Source organism: Centruroides sculpturatus, unplaced genomic scaffold (assembly GCF_000671375.1).
Source record: "Centruroides sculpturatus isolate CEXI.00-Female unplaced genomic scaffold, Cexi_2.0 scaffold1414, whole genome shotgun sequence".
Classification (NCBI taxonomy): domain Eukaryota; kingdom Metazoa; phylum Arthropoda; class Arachnida; order Scorpiones; family Buthidae; genus Centruroides; species Centruroides sculpturatus.
In genome coordinates, this window is record NW_019385583.1 from 145 (window position 1) to 26227 (window position 26083).

Here is a 26083-nt window from a genome sequence, read left to right on the forward strand (position 1 = left end):
TTTATAAAGTTATTTCTTTCATTATTATAGTTTATTTGACTAATTTTTCAATGAAAACTTTAGATTTCATTTTCTCAACATTGCTGGATTGCAAGGTTGGTTAAGGGCATCAGCCTATCACTCTGGAAAACTAATATCAAATCATATGTGAGCAAATCCCCAGGAATTTTTCATTAGTGATCTGTCCTGAATATGTCAGGCTTCATACTTCACCAACCAACTACTGTGTGTGGCCCTGGTCAAATTCACAAAGACTATGGAAAAAAGGCTCTCTTACTATCCATAGGGCAGTGTGTTAAAAATGATTAAAAAAATAAATAATTAAGTAACATTGCACTGTCTTAATATAATAATAATAATAATAATAATAATAACAGCAGTTTTATATTTATTTCTATTAAATTATATAGATAAAAGTATTGAATAATTTATAGAAAATTAAGTTTTCTGATAATAAGAGTTAGTAGATGACACTTAGTCTTAAGTGTATAGTTTTTCAGTAATATGGTATTTAATACGAAACATTGGAACTTTTACTTCTCTTCAATGTTGTAAATATTTAACTAAATACTGCAGTGTATTCTTGCCAATTTAAACTAATTATTGTGCAGAGTAGTTTAGATTTGTGAAATATTCAAATTAGCAAGTTACACATAGAAGAAAAGAAAGTCAAAAACAAGTATAGACAATTCATAAAGACAACTTTAATTTTCATTAATCCATCATACATTTAATAAACTAACAAATGTTTATGACCTAACACCAGGTCTAAACTATGACAAAAAGATTGTACATTCTATTTTAGAATGTACAGGCATTCCATAACATATTTTAGAACATACTGTATAATCTTACTGTACATATGTTACCATTTAGACTCATGATGGCCTATAAATTAGGCCAAAAACATTTGTCAGTTCATTAAATTTATGTTGGATTAATGAAAATTAAGACTGTCTTTATGAATTGATCTAGTTCCAGTTTTTTGAGAAGTTTCTTACAATTATAGACAATTACATACATATTTAATTAAAACTTTTTACTGTATTTTATACACATGCTAATGTTAAAATACATAGTATATATGTTACAAATTTGTTATATTTTTAAAAAATAATCTGTTATTTTTTTCAGGTTTTGACTGGAATACTCAACTATAAATTGTCGAAAGTTAGTTGGGATTAAGTGGAGTATGGATCAATGAGAATGCATTGCATGTTAAATGTTTAAAATACCCATATTATTAATATAATAACAACAAATGCATAAAAACGTGATTGAGTAAAAAAACATATGATAACTTGAGAAAAATAGGTGATGATACTTCATTTCTCTCAAATTACTTTATTCAGGTTGCTGAAGAATTGAAAAAAAAAAAATCTGTTTTTATGAAAGGTTATGCTTAAAGAAATAAATAAAAAAGATCAATTCAAAATGATCATGTTTCCTGAATGAAATCATTTGGGAAAATTATTTTTTTTGATTGAAATTTACTAAATGAATGCTAATATTTGCATGTTAAAATAAACTGAATGATTGTGGACACCGACCTTTAACAGCCATTATCTATGCACGAAATGTACATGCTCTTCGTAACGACTTTCATCAGGCATACGTTCGATTTAATTTGAATATTCACATTCTAATTTTGTGTTCCATTAGTTATTTGGTGTATCTCACCTGAAGAAGAACTATTCAACAGTTTGAAAATGTTAGTGATAAACTTTATTATTCACAGAATGCACCAGTAACAGATTCCAGACAAGGTGTTCAGTTACATCCCCAGTGTTGAAGTGTTGTTTATGTTGATGTTTAAACTGAATAATGCAATTGTTGTTGTTAACCTATATTATAGTGTTACTTCAACAAAATTTGTAAATTTTAAAATAATATTCAATTATGTAGAAATCTCATTATCCATTTTATTCAGCAATATCTTTGATAAATGCATAATAGGATAACTGATAAATGCATTCAAAACATTACTTTGTTAAATTGAAAACATTATCACTCAATTATGAAATATTAAAAATTAAGAACTTCAATTGAATAATCATATTAAAATCATTAAAAATTCAATTAAATGTATTTATTTAAAACTGAATAATATAAAATATATTATATTTTAATTACTTACAGTTGTCTTATCAGATAACAATTTTTCAATTACTTCTATTAATTGATCTCTTTGTTCAGGATCCAAGCTAAAAATTGTCAAAAAAATTAAAATTTTTTTTATTTTTATAATATTTAATAACCAAACATATCTTGTGATTTTGTAATTTAACTTTTTTCAAATATACCTGTATAGCTTTGGAATAGCGTGAGCTGCAGTCTTACGTACATAAGGAGACATATCATTTACTGCATCTTTTATTGCAAGCATCATTATTGGTACAATAACAGGAACTCTAATGCTGGATAATACTCTTAGTGCACTTGCTCTTATCAATTGATTGGGGTCCTGTAAATTATTGGGGAATAATTTAACAAACCTCTAAACAAATAATAATTTCTTTCATTCGTAACAAAATAAACATCAACCCAATTCAATTGGTAATGCCAAACAAACTGCCAGATTATAAATTGGCTTTAACAAAGCTAATTTATTACTTAGATATAAAGAAATTTGGATATAGGTAGGTGGTTAAGCTGTCAACTAATTATAAATTTAATAATTAGATACAAGTTTAATTTTTAATGTAACTAGAATATTTTGGAAGAAAGAGTTGTCCAAAATGGAACTCCAACCCACAACTTCTCCTTAACATGCAGATATATTGTCTGTTACAGTATTCAGACCCCTTCCAATCTTTCCTTCCAGAGCTATTAATTGCTTAATAGCTCTGGAATTCCACTACTAATAGGTATTATTCTTATTACTAATGAATGCAAATTCTCTGAATAAAGTAGTTCTATTGTTAATTTGAATATTTAGAACTCGATGTAGAATAATTTGACAAATATCAATTTCATAAATACTAAATATTGCTCTTAAAATGTGAAATAAATTTTACTTTTTAAATAACAAAATATGAAAATAACTGCAAAATTATAAGATTACTAACCTTTAATGCTCTTTGGAATGTGCTAATCGATAAAAGAGCAAGATCTTGCTGCTCTTCAGCATAGCGAACTAAATACACATAAACCAATTTTTTAACCTGTGTAAGTACAAAATAAAATTTATAATTTTAATTATGAAATATCTTAAATTAATATCTTAAACCTTCAATTTAATAAACTTTTACCTCAATATTCTTAGAAACAACATTTTTCACTACGGCAGGAAATAATTCAGAAGCATCTTTACCTTTGGCAATCATCTGAAATGCATGAAATATTTCATTTTTTGTTCACAATTTATTCACCATGAATTAAAGTTATAAATAAAAATAAATCAAATTCAAAAAAGTTAATTTCATTTTGTCATGGTGTCAACAATCAAGAAGAGACCATGGAAACATAAAATATGTGGCATAATGTCATATTACAAAAGCAGGCAAGAGCCTCAAAATAAAGATTGATTCTACCATGGCCCTCTTCAGATTTCATTATTTGATCTCAAAGGTGTGAAAAAGAATAAAAAACAAAGACACTTTTCCTTTATTTTAGTGTTTCTTCTACATTTGCAAGAATTAACTGTAATTATCATCCTATAATTTCATTCTTAGTACCATCAAATTATATTATTTTTAAATTTAAAATGATGCAACATAAAAACACTAAAGTTGCATTTTAATTTCAATACTTGTATGTCCATTTAAATTCAAGAATGATTTTGCCATTGCCAACTGCTGCAGAATTAGATCATAAATTCTTAAAAACAATTTCATTGAATAAAAATTCTCAAATTAACTTACTTAAAACACAGTTTTGACAAAAATATATTAAATTATAACAATCTCTACTATAAAAACTAGTTATACTTAATAAAAACTCACTCAGATACCAATACCAGCTTAAAACTTCAAACGGTTTATTACATATGAATGTTTTCATTTAAAATGGACATCCTCTGTTTTAAATTAATGGTAAGTTAGAAGGAATGCAAATTACTAAAGCAGGTAAGTCATCAAGGAATGTAAACTGAAGAACAGAACAAATTCAAACAAAAAAAAGCATTCAGACAATAAAGACTCGCATGTGTGTAGTAATACAATCCCAAACTCAGTGTAAAAATGTAAAATTACAATATCTTTTGACAAAGACAAGGTGTAATTATTACAATTATATAGAGATCAAAAGTGAGTATTACAGGAGCTGAAACCATGCCATTTGCACTGTTGAGAGGGAATCAGATTTTGTAAAGTTCTAGTTCCCAATTGCTTTGTATACTTCAAAACCCTTCTGCAGTGCACATGGAGTTTGATTACACATGAGTGATATATTAGATGATGTATCTCTCAGCTCTGAAGTATTTACAGGATTTGGAAATATAGAAGGCCACTGAGAACCAGAAGGCAGTTAACTTTAAAAACTCTGATTTCCTCTCAGTAGCATGGCAGGCATGGCTTGAGTTCCTGTAGTACTCACTTTCAATCTATTTATTGTTGTTATAATACACCTCACCTTTTTAAAAGATATTGTAACTTTACATTTTTACCACAGAGTTTGAGACTGTACTATTGCACATGTGCAAGCTTCCACTTCATGGAAGCTTTTTATTTTCTGAATTTGTTCTATTTTTCAAATTTTTAGTTCCATTCTGCATTTTGCATTCCTTGTAACTTACCTGATTATGGCCACTTTAAATGGACAAAAACATTTGTATTAGTAAACTTGTTGATGTTTTAAGCTGGTATTGGTGTCTTAGGGAATTTTTACTGAAATTATATTTGTCATTAGCAAAAACATTTTTTATTTGATCTTAACATCAAACAGAACTTATACATCATATACAATAATCCTTTATTCAATACAGTTTAGTTAAAAAACTATAATTTAGTGATGTAACAAATATTTGGTTACTATTCGGTATTCAGACTATTTTTCACTATTCAGCCGAATACCGAATATTTAAATTACTATTCGGCTGAATACCGAATACCTAAAAAACAGGAGTAAGAAATAACAAAAACACAGTAAATTAATCATTTTGGTATTTAGATTTAATGTTATCGGGTTAATCTTGTTTGTTTATATTTATTTATAACTTATAACATGCACAAAATAAAAAAGAAAATAATATTAGTCACATGTATTCACAATTTATAATTACAAAGATCAGCACACGTACACACCTATTCATTCAAGAATAGTCACACATCCGAGAGTCTGTCCCTGCCTATCCTTCTTTTTAAGCCCTCGTCTTTTCTCTTCCCTTTCTTTTTCCTCTACCGCTCTAGTCCACATATGCCTATGCATAATACCCCGCTCACGATTCTTTCGATTCGTCACTTTTCCGTCCTAGAGTTCCCATTTTACAATTACGTGACTCATAGCCTGGTGATAATGGAGAAAAGAGACACATAGGACGTCGGAATAAGTCACAGTTATGATTTCACAGATTCCAGACATCATGGTAGCCCAAACAGTACTGGGCTTTCGCCCATGCACGCTAAGTGACTTTCATTTCAAGCATTTAGCTTTCTGAAGTCTATAAAAACAATTGTTTGGCATTGACAGCCGCAAATTTCGCACCAATAAGCTGCCTCAACTTGTTCGATTATGTTATCAACTGAATTTCATATTTATTTTCACATTTTTACTTCATGGTCCTTCTCTGTTCTTTTTCCGTTATTTACACATGTAGGTCATTTCATTGTTATCCACATTTGATATCATCATTTATCACATACTGCCATGATGCTCTTGTATGTCCGCTACAACTGCCAAGAATTAATGCGATTGGCAAAGCGTAGTGACAGAGGGCCAATAGAGAGCGGGATCCTTGCCATAATGCGGTTTGCGCGTCAATTTTCGTAGTGCGTTAATCAAGCTGAATAGTTTGGCCAAATATTTGGCTATTCGGCCACACTCCTGGCCGAATATACTATTTGTTGCAACACTACTATAATTCAAAAATATATATCCTCAAAAAAATCAACACATTAAAAATAGTAGGAAAACACTCACTTGCTACCACACTATATCCATTTAATTTCTACACTCTCAGACATTCATACATTATTAAGGGTATGTTCGTAAAGTCAAATGAGTTAAACGTGTTAGTAACAAATCGTTCGAAAAGTAGTAGTCTCACTTAGTGTGCATGCTCTGCAATGACGACGTTTTGAATGAAACTCTAACGACATTCACGAAGGAGAGAGTTAGTTTACTTTGTTAAGAAAATGGCACCTGATGATATCGATGTTTCTAAAGCTACTCGAGTGTTTAAATTAATTAAATTGTGAATTAAAAGGTAAAATGATTGAAATAACTGTCCACTCAAAGCAATCTAAGAAAAATATTTCGGATAAGGCTGCACTAGCAACATTCATATCTTCAATTTTAGAAACATTTATTTAGTTATAGACAAATCGTTTGAAAAGTCCAACAAAATAAGAATAACGATGACGTCATTCTTGTTTAACTCATTAGATTTTATAAATGTACCCTAATTCACAAGCCTCTGTATCCTTATTGTATAGATTAGTATGTAAAATGTCTACAAAGGACTTATTTTATTAACAGTTTATAATAGAATATAAATTAATACATCGTTTATTACTTTAAAAATACAAAATACATCTGAACATTTTTTAACTCACATAAATATCTTAAAGGATTCTGAAATAAACTTTCTAAAAATTATTCCAAAATATTTGAATAATTTTCAGAATATTTAGTTTAGAACTTGAGAATGGACATATGAATTTTAATACATTTGAGAGTACAGTGAAACTTCCATTAATGGACATTTTACAATCCCCAGACCCTTCAAATAAGACATCCATTATATTTACCTCTAAATAGCAGACAAATTTCTGTCTTGTTGGTGTCCACTATTCAGAGGTTAAACTGTATTTATTTTCATTTATTCTTAAGCCTTTGTGTCCTTATTATACAATTTTATTATTTAAATGTCTACAAGGACAGATCGTATTACAGGACTTATTATACTGGTGTCCAAGTCCTGCAAAATGAGGAAACTGTAGTATCCAGAGGAAAAAGGAAAAATCTTTATTGTTTGCCTGATTTTTCCTTTTTTTCTCTGGATACATTTCCTCATTTTACAGGACTTGGACACCAGTATAATAAGTCCTGTAATACGATCTGTCCTTGTAGACATTTAAATAATAAAATTGTATTTATTTTCAATTCACATTCATAAATATAAACAAATGTAACTAATAAAAAAGTTATATTTAATACTTACACCAATAATTCTTTTCATTGCTTCTAATTTTAACCCATCTTTATTGCTATCTAACATATTTTTTAGATCTTCATGCCTGAAAAAATAATTTTATATCTATTTTAAAAACACTTCTGACAATAATTATTATAAAATGATAAGAGAGTAACGAAATTTATTATTATTTTAAATTATTCTATTTTGGAGGACTGAACTGTTCTCCCATGCTTATTATGGGTTCAGTTAGAGCTGCAATGGAAGTAACTAAGTAATGAGGAATGAGACCTGACACCCACCATATGAAAATTCCTGAGCCCACAAGACTTTAATCTGAAGACCTGCTGCTTTTATCCAACCATTAACAATTATTGGTTAATATTTTACTGTTAAGTCATGTAAAGATACATGCACACACATTCAAACTTCAATGTAGCATCTCCCAAATGTGAAAAGATCTTCCTCATAAATATAAAATAGTACTCTTGGTATCTCTAAATTATTAAATATTTCATTTTGCATTACAAACAATGTTATCATTATCAAAATCATGACATTAAACTATTAAATTTAAATGTGTGTGTAATTATTACATATAGTTTTTGTTTGAAATTTTTCATTTTAGTAAAATGCTTCATTTAATGCCAATTTGAAAAGTGAACAAATATAAACACTAAACCAAAATCTGATTTTATATCATTTTCATATAATAGCATATAATCAATATTTTCTTGAAGTATAGAGTATAATATCAAACTTGATGTAATTCATAAAATAACTGCTTCAGTAGATCACTCACTCAAGTGTGCATACAACCTTGTACAGCATTTTTGCTGTTGTTTAAGTTATATATAACTGATTGAGTAAAATTGATATCTAACAAAGCTGAAGTTCTGTATCTAATTTTTATTTTTAAAAGAATCAAAGCTGAAAGAGAGTTTCAATCACACAAAGCACACCATTGAGCAATTTTCCAGCAATGTTTCTTCTTGACAAACATTTTCAGCTCCATTAATAAGCCTGCCTCAGATCTACCAAAGATTCCTATCTTCAGTGTTCTAAATTGGAATGTCAGCTTGTGAAATAATATGATTTCTATAGATTTTACATTTTGAAAATAATATAACCACCAGATTTTTCTGAGTCTGTATTTTCTAACTTCCTAAGTATGCAATGTTTCATGTTGTGATTCAATGTTTTTAACAGTATGTTTCATATGCTATAATATATTGTGGGCCCTATGTTGACAATTCTTATTCAGGTTAACATAAAACAATCTCTAGACCACAGATAAGGCTATTTTTAGTTAATGCTTTAGTTTGGCTTATCCTTTTAAAAAACTTTATATACCATTGAAACTATGAATTTTTGACAGATCTGACATGCTTATCAAAGGACCAAAAATATTTGTCAATAAGAAAAATGAGAAATGACACATTGTCAAAAAATTCAGCAATGAGTTGCTTAACTTTCCTGAAAACATTTAAAACTGCATGTGTAGCACCATCTGTTCTGATATTTAAAAAAAAACTTTTTATATTTTTAAATATTACAAAATGGCAAAAAGCTTAATTTTCAGGGTGAGGATAGGTTTTATAAAAAAAAACTAGCTGTGCCTGCAGTTTCTCCCTCGTGAAATTCAGTTTGTGACTATAACAGTATCAGTAAGAAATCAATATACAAAATTTTATCACTCTCCCAAAGTAAGTATTTTTATTCAAAAAAATCACATAAATTTTCATTATTAATTTTTTTAACATGTACATGAAAGTCGCAGAAAATTTTTTTAGTGTTTTTTGTATTTTTAATATTTTCCTTGTATATATTTTTATTTTATTTTGTATTTTTTATATTTGTTTGTAATTTTTTGTGCGATTTTTTTTAATAATGTAGTTGTTTTTTTTGCGATTATATATTCCACTGTTTTGTATTTTGTAATTTCTGTTATCTGTGGGAGATGTATTTAAATTTATTAATGACTTAGAGCTTCTCTGTACACAATGTTTGAAGTTGCGTTTTTTTTTGGTAGCAAAATATACTGTTTCTCTGGAGTTCCAACTTGTGATAAACCAACATATAGTTAGCCATCAGAAAAACACTCTTTTCGTAGGTTGATTCCAACCAAAGAGATGGTCTGGGACTTATTAATAGTCATCACAAACAATGTTTTCACAGGAAATTGCAACCATTTGAAAGATATCGGGAAGTCCGTGGGAATCATTGGAATCCTCAGGATGTTTGCCAGCTGGCCGACTGCAGGGCCAGTGAGGATGGTTGCCACAATTAAGTTGTCTTTTAAGTCTTTAATTAGTAGCTTTGTGTTATTGCACATGTTAGGAGGGCTTAAATTTCTTAAAAGCATGATTTTAATGGTAGTTTGTGAGATGGCAAGCTAGAAGGATTAATCGAATTTAAAAATTCTTGTGCATAGTGGACTGCATCCTCGATATTGATGACTGTATCGATCGACTTAGTTTTTGATTTGGCTGGGGACTTTTTGTATAATTGGATTGTTGATTTCATTGACAGTGTCATTCCTATGCAATAGTATTGCCCTTGAACACAGCTACTGAAAGTCTCTTTCGAGTAAATTTTTGAGGCCAAAATATACTGCATCTGTAAGATGCTGCAGACTGTGGACTATCCAACCTAGTCTCTCCTTTAGAACGATGTCAGCACAGTTAATGCTCAAATTTGGAAAAGGAAAAACTCCTTCCCCAAGTTTGAGCAGTTGTTGTGGAAAGTCATTATGCGAGTCTCCACTAAGATAGACCCTCATGTTAGTTCACAAGTTCAGGTTTTGAACAGAACTTCATAAGGGAGATGATTTAAGGCATGCTTTGATGACATCTGCATGTGTCCCTTTTGAAACTACAGGGAGTGTCTGCCAAAAATCACTAGCAAACACAAAAGTAACTCCCCCATAATGACGCTCAAGTTTCTAAGGACCTTTAACATTCGGTCCACAGCTTCAACATGGGCTCTGTGACTCATGATACATTCGTCCCACATTATCAGTGACACATCCTGTAACAATTTGCCAAGAGGCCTGTTTTTGTGTATGGAACATATGGATTGTTGCTCCAGAGATACTGATAATGGGAGTTTCAATGTGGAATGTGCAGTTTTCCCATTGCTCAATAGAGTAGCAGTAATCCCTGAAGAAGTGACTGCCATGCTATTTTTCCAGATTGCCTTACCTGTGCTAGTAATAAATTGGTGAATGTCTTTCCCGTGCCTCCTGGGGCATCCAAAAAAAAATATTTTGCCTCTATTATTCATCACACTGTCAATTATTGTATCAAATGCCTGTAATTGATCTGTGACTAATTTTGGCAAATTTTCATTGACAAAATCTGTCAACTCACTAACATTGTAATGATTATGTGCTCTAGTCATAGATATCTGTTGTCTTTCTGCAGCTAGGCACTGGGAGCGTTTGGTGCTAGATTCCCTAGCACGGGCCTGCAATGTTCTTATATTTTTGCAAGCAAGTTGCTGTGAGCGTTCAGTACTGAACTCCCTAGTATACGCTTGTGATATGCACTCTCTATGACTCACGAGATGCTGCATAGTTTCAGGGGAGGACTCTTCCGCTCAGCATATTTTAGCTGCTCTTGTCTGAGATGTTTGCCGTGAAAGTTGTGATTTTCTTTAAGGCATGGTGTTGTTATTATACAGTAATTGATAATCAATTAAATACAATGAAATAGAAGAGAAGTATGGTTCCAAAAATTACTTTACAATATATAATTGTATGCGAATATTTAAGTGGTATTATGTGGTAAAATACAATAAATGAAATGAGGATAAATGCCACCTGATGACACTAAAAATATAATACTTACCTAGATGATATCTTTTAATTTATATGAATGTTTTAGGAATGCATATAAAACAAAAGATATTCGTTATTTTAAGTGACAACAAATAAGCAAATGTTCAGCACAAGTTCAGACACACACACTGCGTATCTCGCTGACCATGAAACTGCACTGTGCAGTTACCTATCTCGTATACGTACGAGTCTTTCCCCTCGCCACCTGCTGACACTAAAAATATAATGCTTACCTAGATATCTTTTAATTTATATGAATGTTTAACGGAATAATATACAGCCTATGTCCACCCTGAAGTTCCATTCTAAATATTGGTGAAAGAATTTTTGAAATCGAATGAGTAGTTTCAGAGATTACCTCATACATTCAAACTTTACCTCTTTATAATATCAGTATCAATTGTAAATGCTAATAATGAGTAAAATTATCATTAAGTTTGACCGTACTGGAGATACACACGACTCCCTTTATTCCCCATCCCCTTGACATTTAATCACCAAAATTTAATACAGTAGAGCCTCGAAAACTCGGCCTAATGTGGACTGAAGGGTGGCCGAGTTTGTGAAAATGCCAGGTTATCAGGAATGGGGTTAAAAAAAATAAGTACGAGTGTTTCCTCAGAAAATACTGTACTGTACTTGTATGTATTGTTTACTTGAGAATATAACAGAGAATGAACTGCCCAAATACACTTAAACAAAGGAAAAGTACGTCCATTATGAAGGCATAGAGCCTTTACTACATGAAAATGAAAATTAATGAACACACTGTGTACAGTAATTTACCTGATAAGACAGACCTCAGAAAAATACTTTATGAGGCATAAAGCTGTCTTTATCATGAAAATTAATTAACTAAGGATTTTTTTGCCCTGCCAGGGTGTGGCCGAGTTATCCGGAATGCTGAGTTATCGAGTGCCAAGTTTTCAAGGCTCTACTGTACCATCAATTCTCATAATAAACAAATGTCCCTGAAAAATTTCAGAAAGTTTTGATAAAGGCACAGGAGTTATTAAGCATCAAACAAGGTGAATAAAATTGTGACACACACACACACACAAACAAACAAACAAACATCCATAGAAACAGAAAAAAATCCCCAAACTTTTTGCATTTCTTGACATTTCAAGGTATCCTGAGCCCAAAAATGTAAAAATCTTTGGGGGCATTTTTTGACCAATTGCCACACTTTCTCTCTGTTATATACAACAGACAGAAATGTAAAAATGAAACCAAATTCTACTCATTAATATAAAACATTATAACATAACAGAGGCCAAAGTGTGACTTAAATGCCAGTAAGGCAGATAATACAAGACATTTGATGGAAATTTTAGAAATTAGGAAATATAGGGAAATAATATCACTACAATCTCACATTATGAAAAAGTAGATCATACTACTACATTATCTATGCAATAAATAAACCTAATCTGACTGGCAAAAACCAAACAGTTTCATCATGACATCATTAGCATCAGTGTGCTACATTAGGTTCCCACATCATTATATTTTCTTTTTTTTTCATTTGTTTCAGCTTTTGTTTTAATATATAAAGTCAAATATAAATTTTGCACCACCATTTGTTTGCTTCCAAAATTGGCAATAAATAGATAGTATTAAAATGAAGTATCTCAAACTATAAGAATTATATACAGTATTGTGATCTACACACAAGTTTGAGAGTTTAAACTGTTTATTTACTATGAATGAGTAAATACACAGTTTACATATACTGTACATCAGCGGTCCCCAACCTTTTTATCGCCGCGGACTGGTCAACGTTTGATAACTTTACCGCGGCCCACTGAGGGGGGACGTTGATTGTTCATATTTTACATTGACTTAATTTAATAATTTTAATTTAACTGTATTTAAACGTGCCTTCAAAATAAAATACAATTACACCAAAAAATGAATATAATGTGATTTAACATTTTAACTCACTAGAACGCTAAATCAATGAGAACCCTGAGCTTGTTTCTTTGCAACGAGACAGTTCCATCTGGGGGTAACAGAAGACAATGACACTCGAAGTATGTTTCTTGTGTCCAGTTTATTCCGTTGTTCCATCGTCTATTAAAAGTCGCACAAACCCGAGACAAATACACCATAGTAAATAAAATGGAAATAATTTAATGTTCCTTGGGCGGCCCGGTACCATTTGATCCATGGACCGGTACCGGTCCACGGCCCGGGGGTTGGGGACCACTGCTGTACATGACTAAACAATAACAATGAAAGGTCAATGGATTATTTAATAAAACAAATGGTATTGTTATAACAATACATGTAAAACAAGCAATTATTTATTGTGACATCATCACAATGTTAGGCTGTTATTGTGACATCATCACGATGTTAGGCTGTTATTGTGACATCATCACAATGTTAACCTCAAATTAGTACTGTCTTGCCCTGTACATCATATTTTTCCTGATAGCAATAGTCATGAAAGTCGTCTATCTAACTCTCAGGGGAAAATTTTTGAATTGAAATAACAACTTCTGGTGTGCATCGAAAGTTTGTATATAGTAATCTTTCCATATCTGCTCTTGGCCTTCATCTATCTAACTCTAATCTTGAGATTAAGGAAGGACAAACAGTGACAATTTATACATCTAAAATTTTTTAAAATTGTAGCCCAACAACAAAAGACTACCAAAGAAACAAAGCTAGTAAACAGTTCAAAAAATGTATTATAGGTAATAATTAACAATTCAAGATATTACAAAATTTAACAGGTAGCAAGAATTAATTATGTACTGTACACCAAGCAATACACCAAAGTAATACTTCAACAGGTAAGGCATAAAAATCAGTCCTTTGCCACTCAGGGACTATTTATACCTATTGACACAATGACATTACAACTACCACTTTCACACATGATCCAAAACTTCTCTGGATAAAGAATAAGAGACAAAATGTTTAAATTGGTAGAATGCGATGACCCCACTTCAATGCTTAAGAGCATGCAAAAATCTGATGTTTTGCAAAAAATTATTCCAAAAAAGTAAAATGTAAAATTCTGTCCTCACAGCTTCTTTTTGGTGCTGATGCACTACTAAAATTAGCATTTATTTACATGTTCTGATGATTCTGTTTTTACATGTTACCTGATAGTAGCAACTCTAGTTGTGATAATTATGTAATCATTATTATGTATAGAATAAATTTCTGATATTTTTGACTCATCTCAAGATTGTTATTTAGTTTGCTTTTTCTTCCAGAAGTTAGTGTTGTGGTCTGTGGCATTTCAAGGCTACTTTTGGTAAGTATTACTCCAGAGACAAAGTACACTTGAAGCCTTGTAATGGAAACCATGCAATGGAAAAAGGAAACAAGGCAGATCACAAACAACCTGGTGCTCTACATGTAAAGAAGAACTAAAGAAGATTAGCATTCCATGGGATGATGCTGAAACCATTGCAGCTGACAGCATTTACTGGAAACAACTGGTTGTCAGCATGCCAATTGGCACAGGAGGACCTAAGATTATGACACTAAGACCTATGGCATCTAGAACAACAGTAAATAGAAACAGAACAACTGAAAATAGTAAGCTTGATTTAATTTTTGTTTTTTCCAGTCAGGGATGTGAAGTAGTCACTCTAATTAAACAAAATCTTCAAAATAAACATAAGTAAATAAAAATTAGTAATTAAGAACAAAATGAAATCAGGTTACTTCTCACAATGAAACCAAAATTAGTTGGCTTTTTCAAAGAATATTGTTTAAATTTTGAGTTCACATAGCTGAAAGCAAATAATTTTGCAAAGATGAAAAATAACAAACAGCCACATTCATAATTAATTATTTTTCTATGTTAAACAGAAAAATATCAAAAAATAACTACAAAATAAATATCAAAACTCAAAAATTAAAGATCAGTTTTAAATAAATAAATTTATCTATAACACATATCTAATCACTAGATCTCAATAGATAATAATTCATTTATTTATTAACCTCTATATCTAAAATGGCCTCTTGATTTATAAATTAGAATGTTCTTTATATTATTATGAATAAATATTTGTTTACAGCTTTTAAAAAATGATAGTTAAAACTTAAGAAAACTAGAACATGTAAAATAAATAATTACTTCCAGTTGACTTAGCTTACAGAATGATTCTGTAAATAAATGTTAAAAATCTAAAATTTACATTCATAAAATAAAAAAAAAGCCAGAAAAACAGAAAGAAAAATATTATAAAAAGGTAAAGTTCGTAAGTTTGGATGTATGAGGTAATCTCCAAAACTACTCATCTGATTTCAAAAATTCTTTCACCAATATTTGGAATGGACCTTCAGGGTGGACATAGGCTGTATATTATTCCATTAAACATTCATATAAATATATCATCTAGGTAAGCATTATATTTTTGGTGTCAGTGGGTGGCAAGGGGCAAGACACAAATTTATACGAGATAGGTAACTGCACGGCCCAGTTGCATGGTTGGCAAGATACACAGTGCACGTGTCCGAACTTGTACAAAATAAAATAAAAATATATATATATAAACGCTAAAAAATTTTCCCGCAACTTTCATGTACATGTTAAAAAAATTAATAATGAAAATTTGTGTGATTTTTGAATAAAAAGACATACTTTGGGAGAGCGATAAAAATTTGTATATTGATTTCTTACTGATACTGTTATAGTCACAAATTGAATTCCACGTGGGAGAAACCGCAAGCACAGCTAGTTTAAAAATAAACATTCTTCTAAAGTTCTAAACAGATATACAGTAAGAACTCGTTTAATGCTGCCTCAATTAATACTGATAACACAGTCTGCTCGAAGCCTTAAAAAAAGCTCAAAATTTACACTAAATCAAATTATCGTGACATTTCATTGATTCATATATAATATGATTACAGTATTCCCAAACACGAACCAATTGACGAAAGGTGGCAATTCGTCGTAGTGCTATACTTTCCTTAAATCTATGTTTTTTGGTGCAATTTTAGAAAAAATATAACATTACAGATGTCATAGGCAATATCAACTTTGCTTGGCAAGAATTAACTGATGAATGCATAAACGAAGTGTAGAAGTTATGGCTGAAGGTATCCAAGAATTCTCAACAAGAAGAGCCTATTGTTGTATTGTTTGGTTGATCAAATTGTCAACCTAATCGATACAGCAGGACTACGAGATGTAGATGAGCAGGATATTGAGGAGTTACTGCAGGTTTCTGGTGAGAGCCTTACCAATGACAACCTTCAAGAACTGGCAGAACAAGGAATTCGTGTAAAACTGGAAAATAGTGATTCTGAAACAAAGAACCCAAAAAATTTCTCTACAGATTTCCTTAGTAAAAGTTTGATAACAATAACCGAAATTCTTAATCAAATTGTAGCAAATGATCCAGATTTTGAAAAGAGTGCAAAAGCAAGACAAGATGTTTTGGATGTGATCTCCTGCTACTGACATTTGCTTAAGGAAAGAAAAAGAAAGTGACAAATGAAACTACACGACTTTATCGCAAAACGACTTACTTCTGCTGTAAACCAAAACAGTGCTTATTTCCAAATATTTTCGCAAATGTTTTCGAACTTAGTTCTTCTTCAGGTGAATAAATCGGGTAGAATCAATGTTATTCGAAAATCTGAACGTAATGAAATAAGCACTGTTTTGGTTTACAGCAGAAGTAAGTCGTTTATTTTACAGTGTGTTTATAAGAGATTATTTATCGCAAAAAGCAAGAATTTCAGAAGAGCCAGAACCTTCATCACAAAAAATGAACTTTACATTTCTGTGTGCATATGTTTGTGTGTTATTTAACATATATTATTATGCAAATGAATATAAAATAACTTAAAATTAAAGTAAAATCTGTTTATTTTTGGTTGCATGTTCCCCTTTCCCTATTTACTCTGTGTTAAAATGACCTCATTTAACGCTGTTTCGTTTAGCACTTTGTTGTCTAGGAACGCCTCACCTGCATTAAGCGGCATCTTACTGTACTTTGATACTCAACATGCAAGTCACAATCAGTTAGCCAATGCAATCTTTTAAATTCAAGTTGACACAGTAGATAATTTTGTAACACTGTCCATTCCAAAGATCATTTCTCAGTTCAAGCTAATAAGAATTTTCAAAATATCTATTTTAGTAAAATGATCACTTGCAGGAATTTAGAAAAGTATATTGTTTATTCAACCTACTCCAAACTATGAGGCGTGTCCGGAAAGTAAGTACCATTTTGGAAAAACTCATAAAAAATCTTTTTTCAAAAAACAAAATTTATTTTTACATGAAAGAGCATGTCGGAAACTATTTTTCTACATAGTTACCACCATTGTTCAGACATTTGTCATATCGGAAAACCAACTTGTCTATACCCTCTTCAAAGAAAGATGCCGCCAGTGAAGACAGCCACTGCTGAACATCGGTTGTTGCAACAATCTCATGCAAAACAGTATTTGAAATTTGTGGAAACTCATCACAAAGCAATCTTATTGTGAACCGTCTGTTTTCAAGAATTTTTTCATTCACTTTTGCAACCAAACCATCATTGACAACAGAAGGCCAGCCACCCATGCTTCGTCATGAACATCAGTGTGTTCAGCATTGAATTGTCAAACCCACTTTCTCACCATTCCATCACTCATTACATTTTTACCATAAATCTCTACAAGTTGACGATGAATTTCAACTGGCTTAACATTCTTTGCATTCAAAAACCGTATTACAGAATGCACTTCACAGTCAACAGGATCGGCAATTGTCTTAAACATTTTGAACGCTCACTAACACATGGAAAAACAACACAATCCAGCTCTAATGGCGTCACTGGACTGACAATCAACCAGAGACATGTTTCGTTCTACCGCTGCAGTGGAGGTAGAATGAAACGGTACTTACTTTCCGGACACACCTCGTAATATTTATTTGTACTTGTAAAAAATATTTTGTAATAACATACCCTCTCTCATAAAATTATGTGACCAGTTTCAATTTTGAAAATATGTATGAATCCTGACCCAAATTATCAAAAAACTATAAAGATTCAGTTTGGATTTACACTTAAATTTTTCGTGAAAGTACACAATGTTTTATTACATGACCACATGATTAAATACACAAAAATGTTCAAAGCCAAACATTTTACAAGACACTAAGAATTTAGTTAACTGGCATCTTAAAATTTCTGAAATAACATAAACTACCTTTTGTATTTCATAAAATAATATAATTTTAATTATAGCAAAAATTTGAGTTAGAAATATTATCAAATAAATTACTAATTTGGTTATTCAAGATTTAATTTAAAAGTAAAATTAAATTAAAATTCACAGTTCATAAAAAAGAAAACATGTCATTCAGAGATTATATTACTGTGATCAAAAAGTATTGGGAATGGTTCATTCAAAACTGTGTATGTAAGAAGATGCTATTGTTATTTTTTTTTCATTGTTTGGTATGACTCATCAACATCTAGCAGCAATCCATATCGTATGGATGCTGTATAATGTTAATAGATTTAAATATCACTTTAAATCTAATATGTTGATTTTTCACACAGCTAGTCCAAGTTAAGTAACACAAGACTTTACTCCATTAAACTTTTAAAGCATAACTTTACATCAGATGCATTTTAAGCTAATATAATTTTATAGCCCCTCTTCAGTGCTATTAATAACAAGGGAAAAAATAATAAGTCATGACATTATTGTGATATTTTACATAGCACAATTTTCATATTTACTTACACAAATGAGAACATAGAAACAATTTGAAAAATCAACCTATTAGATTTAAAGTGATTTTTAAATCTATCATATGTCATTTCTTTTGCAAATGAATGCTTGTTTTGTGTGTAAAGAATTTTTGCACTGCACATTTTTCAAAATGTTGAATGTAACTGAGCAAAGAATGTGCATTAAAGTTTGTTTTTGCAACAGATTTACTGCTATAAAAACATTGAAAATGTTGCATAAAGCCTTTCGTGACAATGATATTGGTCTAGATCTTGGCTAATCAATTATACAGAAATTTGAACTATGGGTAGGCAGCCATGCTGCTATTCTACAAAAACTTGACATAAAAACCAAATTACTATTTTTTTAAATTTTATATTCAGTTCTTAAAGATGGACACTAGGCCACAAATGGTAGATCCAAACTTCATTATAATTATTTCTCCCAAATAAAACAAATTTATGTCAATTAATATACAAGATGCATAGTAAAGTCCATTTACATTCAAGTAACTGACAAATGAAAATAGCTATAATTAAGAGCATGATATATAGTTAGAGTAAAGTGACTATGTACTAAGAGACAAGACTGCTTGCAGCACCTCTAGCAGTAACATTCAAAAGTTAGTGCTCCTATCTCAAAAACAATGCATGATATGGAAAAGAAGTCAATTACAATTACCCTGCATACATGAATACTGTGAATGGAAAGCATTAAATGCTAATGTGCACATCTAACACAGACAATCGAAAGTGTATTTCTCATTTTTCCTATGTCAAGTTACAAGTTACAATCATTGAGATTCAACAATCTCACAAACATGATATTGCCAATCCACAGTCTTTGGTAAAAGATTCTGCAAAACTTACTCATAAGTCACTCAGAATTTCTTTTAAACTTTGATTTTCTCAAAATACAACTCTTACAAGTTAGTGTTGCATTTTATGTTGCTCACACATCTGTATATAAGGATTTTATCATGCACCTTATATATTCAATATTCTTTACACTTAGTGTATCTAAAATAAAAAGTTATTATCCTCAACATGTACTAATAATGATGTGAAACTTTGTTTGAACTGACTATAATAACAGGATAGCATATCATATTATAAATCACAGTTTTTCTAAATTCAACAACAACCTGAGCATTAGAAAAATAATTCAATATTTTTAAACTTGTTGAATTATTAATCTGATTCTATGATTTAATAAAATATTAAATTATCAACTTGATCAAATTATTTGTGAAATACAGCAATCTGCTGAGATAAATTGATCAACATATAATATCTATCAGGGTAAAGATTGCCCTGATAGATATTATATGATACTGATATACTGATTTTTTTCTTCCAGAACCTTCTAAATTAATTATTAAAATATTAATTTAGTTATAATTATTAAATTTAGCAAGAGATTGCACCTAACACCTATCTCTAATGCCAAATTACTTAGCATTTAATTTATAATAGTAGTAATATAGTCCAATATAATTCAACAATCATTTGGCTTTAATTTATAACTATTGGGTTTGGATGTTTATAATTGCCATATGCATTCTTTATTTCTGGAGATAGCATCATATGTTGCATAAAGAGTGTATACAGGCATAAGCCTGATGCATTCAAACTGCTTCAAAACAAGAAAGACCAAGTGGATATAGGAAGAACATTGGAGTCTGTAAAATTCTGCTTAAAGACTACAGATTTGATAGAGACCTTGTATACATCAGGTCTACAAAGAGGTCTCACAAGCAGCACATTCTTGAATGTAAGATTGATATAGAAGAGACAAATCACCTCCTTGACAATATATGCAAGTGATAATCAGATTAAACCAAAACTCCAGTAAGCTGCCCTAATATGAAAAACATACATACAAATCTGCTCAGAAATTTAGAGGTACTAAAAAATATTTAATGCAGACTTCCAGTGCCTATCCATCAATTTTAAGAAAAACAGATCTCAAGAGCATGGCAAGCCATATTCAACTGAACATTTAATAGGCAACATATAGTCTGTAAACAGATGCACCTCATCAGATAATTAAGAAAAATTTAAAGAGAAAAACATTCAAATTTGAATACACTGGAGTGTCTTCTACACATTCCAATCTATAATGTCAGTACCAGAAAGATTCAATTTTGGAAAAATCTACCTGAAGGTCTTAGGTGTAAACAAAAATGTTAGTACAGTAGAGTCTCGAAAACTCGGCCTAATGTGGACCGAAGGGTGGCCGAGTTTGTGAAAATGCCGAGTTATCGTGAATGGGGTTTATAAAAATAAGTATGAATGTTTCCTCAGAAAATACTGTACTGTACTTGTATGTATTGTTTACTCGAGAATACAACAGAGAATAAACTGCCCAAATACCCTTAAACAAAAGAAAAGTACGTCCTTTATGAAGGCATAGAGCCTTTACTACATGAAAATGAAAATTAATGAATACACTGTGTACAGTAATTTACCTGATAAGACAGACCTCAGAAAAATACTTTATGAGGCATAAAGCTGTCTATAATGAAAATTAATTAACTAAGGATTTTTTTGCCCTGCCAGGGTGTGGCCGAGTTATCCGGACTGCCGGGTTATCTAGTGCCGAGTTTGAGACTCTACTGTAATGGTTTTCTCACTTACATGCAAGACCTACATAAGGTTGGTGAACTTCATGTTAATTGATGTCTTATTATTAGAAGATCAATTGATCAATGTGTTATTTTTACATAAAAATTAAATCTTGGCTGAATATTTGATACTACAGGACACAGATCCTTTTTGATGTTTTTCAGTTTACCCATTTTGCTTTTAAACTCACAGATGCTGAAAATGTTACTTTGCATAAATACATAATGCAAAATTATACTATTGTCAAATTTTTTGCAACTCCACATTTAGTTATGCAAACCCTTTGGGGTTGTGACCCATAGTTTAAGCAGCCCTGCATTTTAGCAATACAAAATTCAAAAACATTTCTTCTTAGCATATAGAATTCTAACTATAAATTATTTTTATTCATAATTGTAATTAATATTTTTATGTATATTATGTCAATTTCATCCATTTATAGTTTTAAAAATTAAAAGCTATAGTAAATATAAAAAGTATAATATTCCTATGATAAGCTGATGTATGTATTTCAAGATTATAATAAAATTATACATGATTTTTCATAATTAATAATATAACTTTAACTTTCTAACTTAAAATACAACTGATTGTGATATAACTTTTTATTGACAAATTTCTTTCTAATATTTAATATGAGAAAAGAAATGTTTAAAAATGCTTAGCACATTAAAAAATATATTGTGTACTATTTGCGTGTTTTGATAAATTACAAGAAAAAATTTCAAAATGTGTATTCTGTGATGATCTTAGGTATCTGAGACCATATGCATATTATATTGAATGAATCATCTTTTTCAAATGTTTTCAACTTTTATCAAGTTTCAACTTCAGGATTTTAATTCTTCACAAATATCCATTTACATTAATTTATACAGCAGACTCTCACTAATCCAGTCATTCCTTGCACAGAGGGATGATGGATTAGCAATGGTACCAGATTACTGAATATATAGGCCTAAAGGCAATGAATAGCATGACCTGTTGCCTTCCACTACCAATTCTTTTTGGAGGTAGGTGGGCAAAGCATACAACACACTAAAATGCAATATTCTATGCAGAAATTTAATCCAAGTTAACAAGAACACAGAATATGTGACCTGACTAACATTTTCATAAAATGGGAGCACGTAGGTAAGCAACTGGAAGGTATGCTGGATTACTAATGGTTAGATTAGTGAGTGTCTACAGTATTTTATAGTTTTATAAGAATTGACTTGAATAAATGGAATGAGGCAACACAACACATGGGTGACGTGCATAGATAGGGGACCAGATTTATAATTTTTTTTGGAAAATTCAAGAACATGTGCCAATCATCACTTTTTAGGGTACAGAGTAGCAGCCTACATGTATAAATACTGTGAAATGGATTTTAATTTTGATTGAGCTCATTCACTTCAATCAAATAGCTCTCCTCCAATAATATTTATAGCTATTTACTTCTGATGCTTTTTTAAACTGCATTTTTGTCCATATTTTAAACTTTGACTCCTTTTTGGCATTTCCTCAAAAAATTGGTTACTTCATAAAAAAATTACCTGGCAACCCTGAAGACATTGGACAAGTCCTCCAGCAGAAAAACTGGCAGTGACATTATAGTAACCACAAGGAAACAAAAAAAATGAGACAAGACTCCTTTCCGGGGATGCTTCTTTGCTGGGGACAGAGGGTCAAAACAGGGACTGCCCTTAGAAATCAAGAACCCTAGCGTAGAAGGAGTGCCCCCTGGGAAGACCATCTACTTGAAATTTGCCCATATTTAGATGTTAGATACAAAGAAATATGGAAAATTCCACATGGTCAGCCTATTGGTTATGCAAAATCTGCAACCAACCACCTACTTCTGTGATTTTTTCCACTCTGCTAGTGGTGGGCAATTTTATTGTCAACAAATCATATTAAAATCCAAATTAAAGCCTTTATAATTTATCACATATAATTTAAATTAGAGCATCATTCCTCTTAATACAGAAAATCAACAAAATTGTTATTAACAAATATACTATCAAATAATTTAATGAATTTTGTTAATTTATTTGATGATACATTCTAAAATTAATGAATATTTATTAATTGTTTTAAATAAATGAACTTATTTGTACAGATAAAAATGTCATAACAATCAAAATGAATCTTTTCTGATCTTTCAACCATAGAGTCTAATCCAGATTGGATAAACTTGGTTACATGTAGGATGCCAAGCATCTTCAATAAATAAATAAAACCATTTGTTTCTTTTTAATTCTCTTTCTGCCCAGTGGATACTAAAAGGTGCTTGTTACCAAGCCCATCATGGCTTACAACAATGAGACCAGAGTTCAAGTGGTTAAGTACAGAATCCAAAATATCTGGAGCAGCCCACTTCCTGAAAAATTCCTGGGGTTATTTAAAACTGCCAAGATTCAGTCCCAAGTCCTCCAATGCTAGGTCAATGCCTCAACTACCCAACCAGCAAATCAAATCATTTTATATACGTACCGAACAGGCCAAAAACGTTTACCTTTCTTGTATTAAAACATATTTCTGGAATATTAAATAGTTTAAATGCATGTTTGATATAACCACTGAATAGACAGGAATCCAAATGTTCCATAAAACAAATAGTAATAATGTTTACATATTTCTAGTGAAAATAGTAAGTCAAATGAGGTCTTTCGTAAAAATTAATTCTGAAACATTAAGAAAAAGCAGACTCATTTGAAGCCATTCTGCAAGTATTATTATTTTTTTTTACTAATACAAATGTTTAATATAATTAGCATAGATTCTTTATATTTGAGTTACTTAACTCTAATTTAAAAGAACAACAACAGAAACTTCAAGGAAGAAACTAATTCAAAACTTCATTGAGACATTTAAAAAAAAAAAAAAAAATTCGGGTCGCTATCTTCTATACAAAGTCTACTTTGATGCATTATTTATAATTGCGGTTCGGTTATCGAAATAACCTAAGAAACTGCTGATTAATTAATTGAATTCAAGTAATATTTCAAAAAGTGACAAGAAAAATTCACGAAACACAACCGGGAGATATTGACACGTGGATAAGTGTGCAGGTATTTTGATGATAGTATTGATGTAATTAAAGCAGAAACTATCTTTAATTATTTAAAAGTTACGTACTTTCGGAAATCGGATGCAAAAAATCCACCCGCTGCAGGATCCGAAGCAATTTCGGTATCATTTAGCGAAGAAGGAACTCTATCGTTAGAGTAAACACAGTTCGACGCCATTTTTGATTCCCACCTACCACTACAGTGACATCGCAGTAATGTTTATAAAATTATATCTAAAATTTTGTGAAATAAAAACATTTAAATATAATTTTATTAATGTTATATACGATAATATTATTTAATCTTTTCAATTACTTTTTTTTTAAATTTATTTATTTATTCTGCTAGGTCATCTACATCGATCTACACGATTGATTAGAATCTAGGATACGTTCTCCACATTCTGTAGGATAGACCTTAATTTTTTTTTTAATTATTGAAGAAATAAAATATTAATTAAATAATTTTATATTAGTTTTATTAACTTATAGAATTATTACAAATTCATACATAAAATTTTTTATTATTGTGTCGTGTTTTTCTACAATTTTTGAAAAGTTAATACAGTATTCTTTCCGTGGCGGCCGATAGCTGAGCCTACCATTCCGGTGAACCCGGAATCGAATCCAAACGGGTCAAAAAATCTCCAAGAATTTTTCGGGAGTGGTCCGTCCGAATATGTCGGGCCCCGTCCCTCACCTCCCGGTCGCCTCATTGTGGGCCTGGCCGAACCCATAATGGGCTTGCTTAACGAGGGCCATTATGGGTTCGAAGACAATTATCACTAGCCCAAAAAGTAGCGTGTCGCCCAATTTGAAATTTTTGTAGCGAGGGCACTTAAAAAGTAGCCCAATCTGGCAACCCTGGGCCCGAACGTTCCATCGTCCGTTTGACCCGAAAGGGGCGATTAACCCAGCAGGGGGAGGCAGGAGGGTATAAAAGGGGTAATCGGGCCGGCGAGAAGGAATTTGGTTGGTGAGAGTGTGAGACTGTGTCGGGCTCGAGAGTGAACTGGACGAACTACGAGGTCAACAAAGAAGAAAAGTGATCGAAGTTTGAGCTGGAAGGCGAGAAAGGAGTGGAAAGAGAACTTCTAGACGATTTTGTTCATGTTTAAAATTTTGTACGGTATTTATATGTTCTGTGTGTAACCTACGCGTGTCGGGAAAGTTTTACTGTCGCGAAAAAGGAAATTACAGAGAAGCTATTTGTAGTACTTATTGATCCTGTTGTTAACCGGTTTCTGTGTCGAGAAAATATATCTTACAATGGCGTCCGCGACAGGATCTGGTGTGTAAACTACCTGTGGGCCTTCTCGGTAGTTCTCTGTATAACGATTATACGGTTATTTGTCTGTACCCTGTGAATGAACACGATGCGCGAGCCGGATAGTCTTCGTGAGGCCCCTCTCAATGGAACTAATGTAGTGTCTCCCCCAGTTATTACGGGTTTCCTCGGGATAATCCCCACCTTTTCGAATACTAGTAGTGACTCGGTGAATATACGCCAATTTTTCCAAACAGTCGACAATGTTGCCCGCCTGGCCAGA

General features: G+C 31.3%; 1 protein-coding gene across 1 annotated transcript; it reads right to left on the minus strand.

Moving 5' to 3' along the window:
• Positions 1-230: 230 nt before the first annotated feature.
• LOC111640321 (AP-3 complex subunit beta-2-like) lies at positions 231-24738 on the minus strand. Its single transcript, XM_023386332.1, has 7 exons — positions 24602-24738; positions 7322-7397; positions 3252-3326; positions 3069-3164; positions 2304-2464; positions 2138-2204; positions 231-254 (listed from the first exon to the last, which is right to left on the minus strand). Exons 1-7 carry the CDS (start codon positions 24709-24711, stop codon positions 246-248), a joined length of 594 nt encoding a protein of 197 aa, XP_023242100.1. The 5' UTR covers positions 24712-24738; the 3' UTR covers positions 231-245.
• Positions 24739-26083: the final 1345 nt, after the last annotated feature.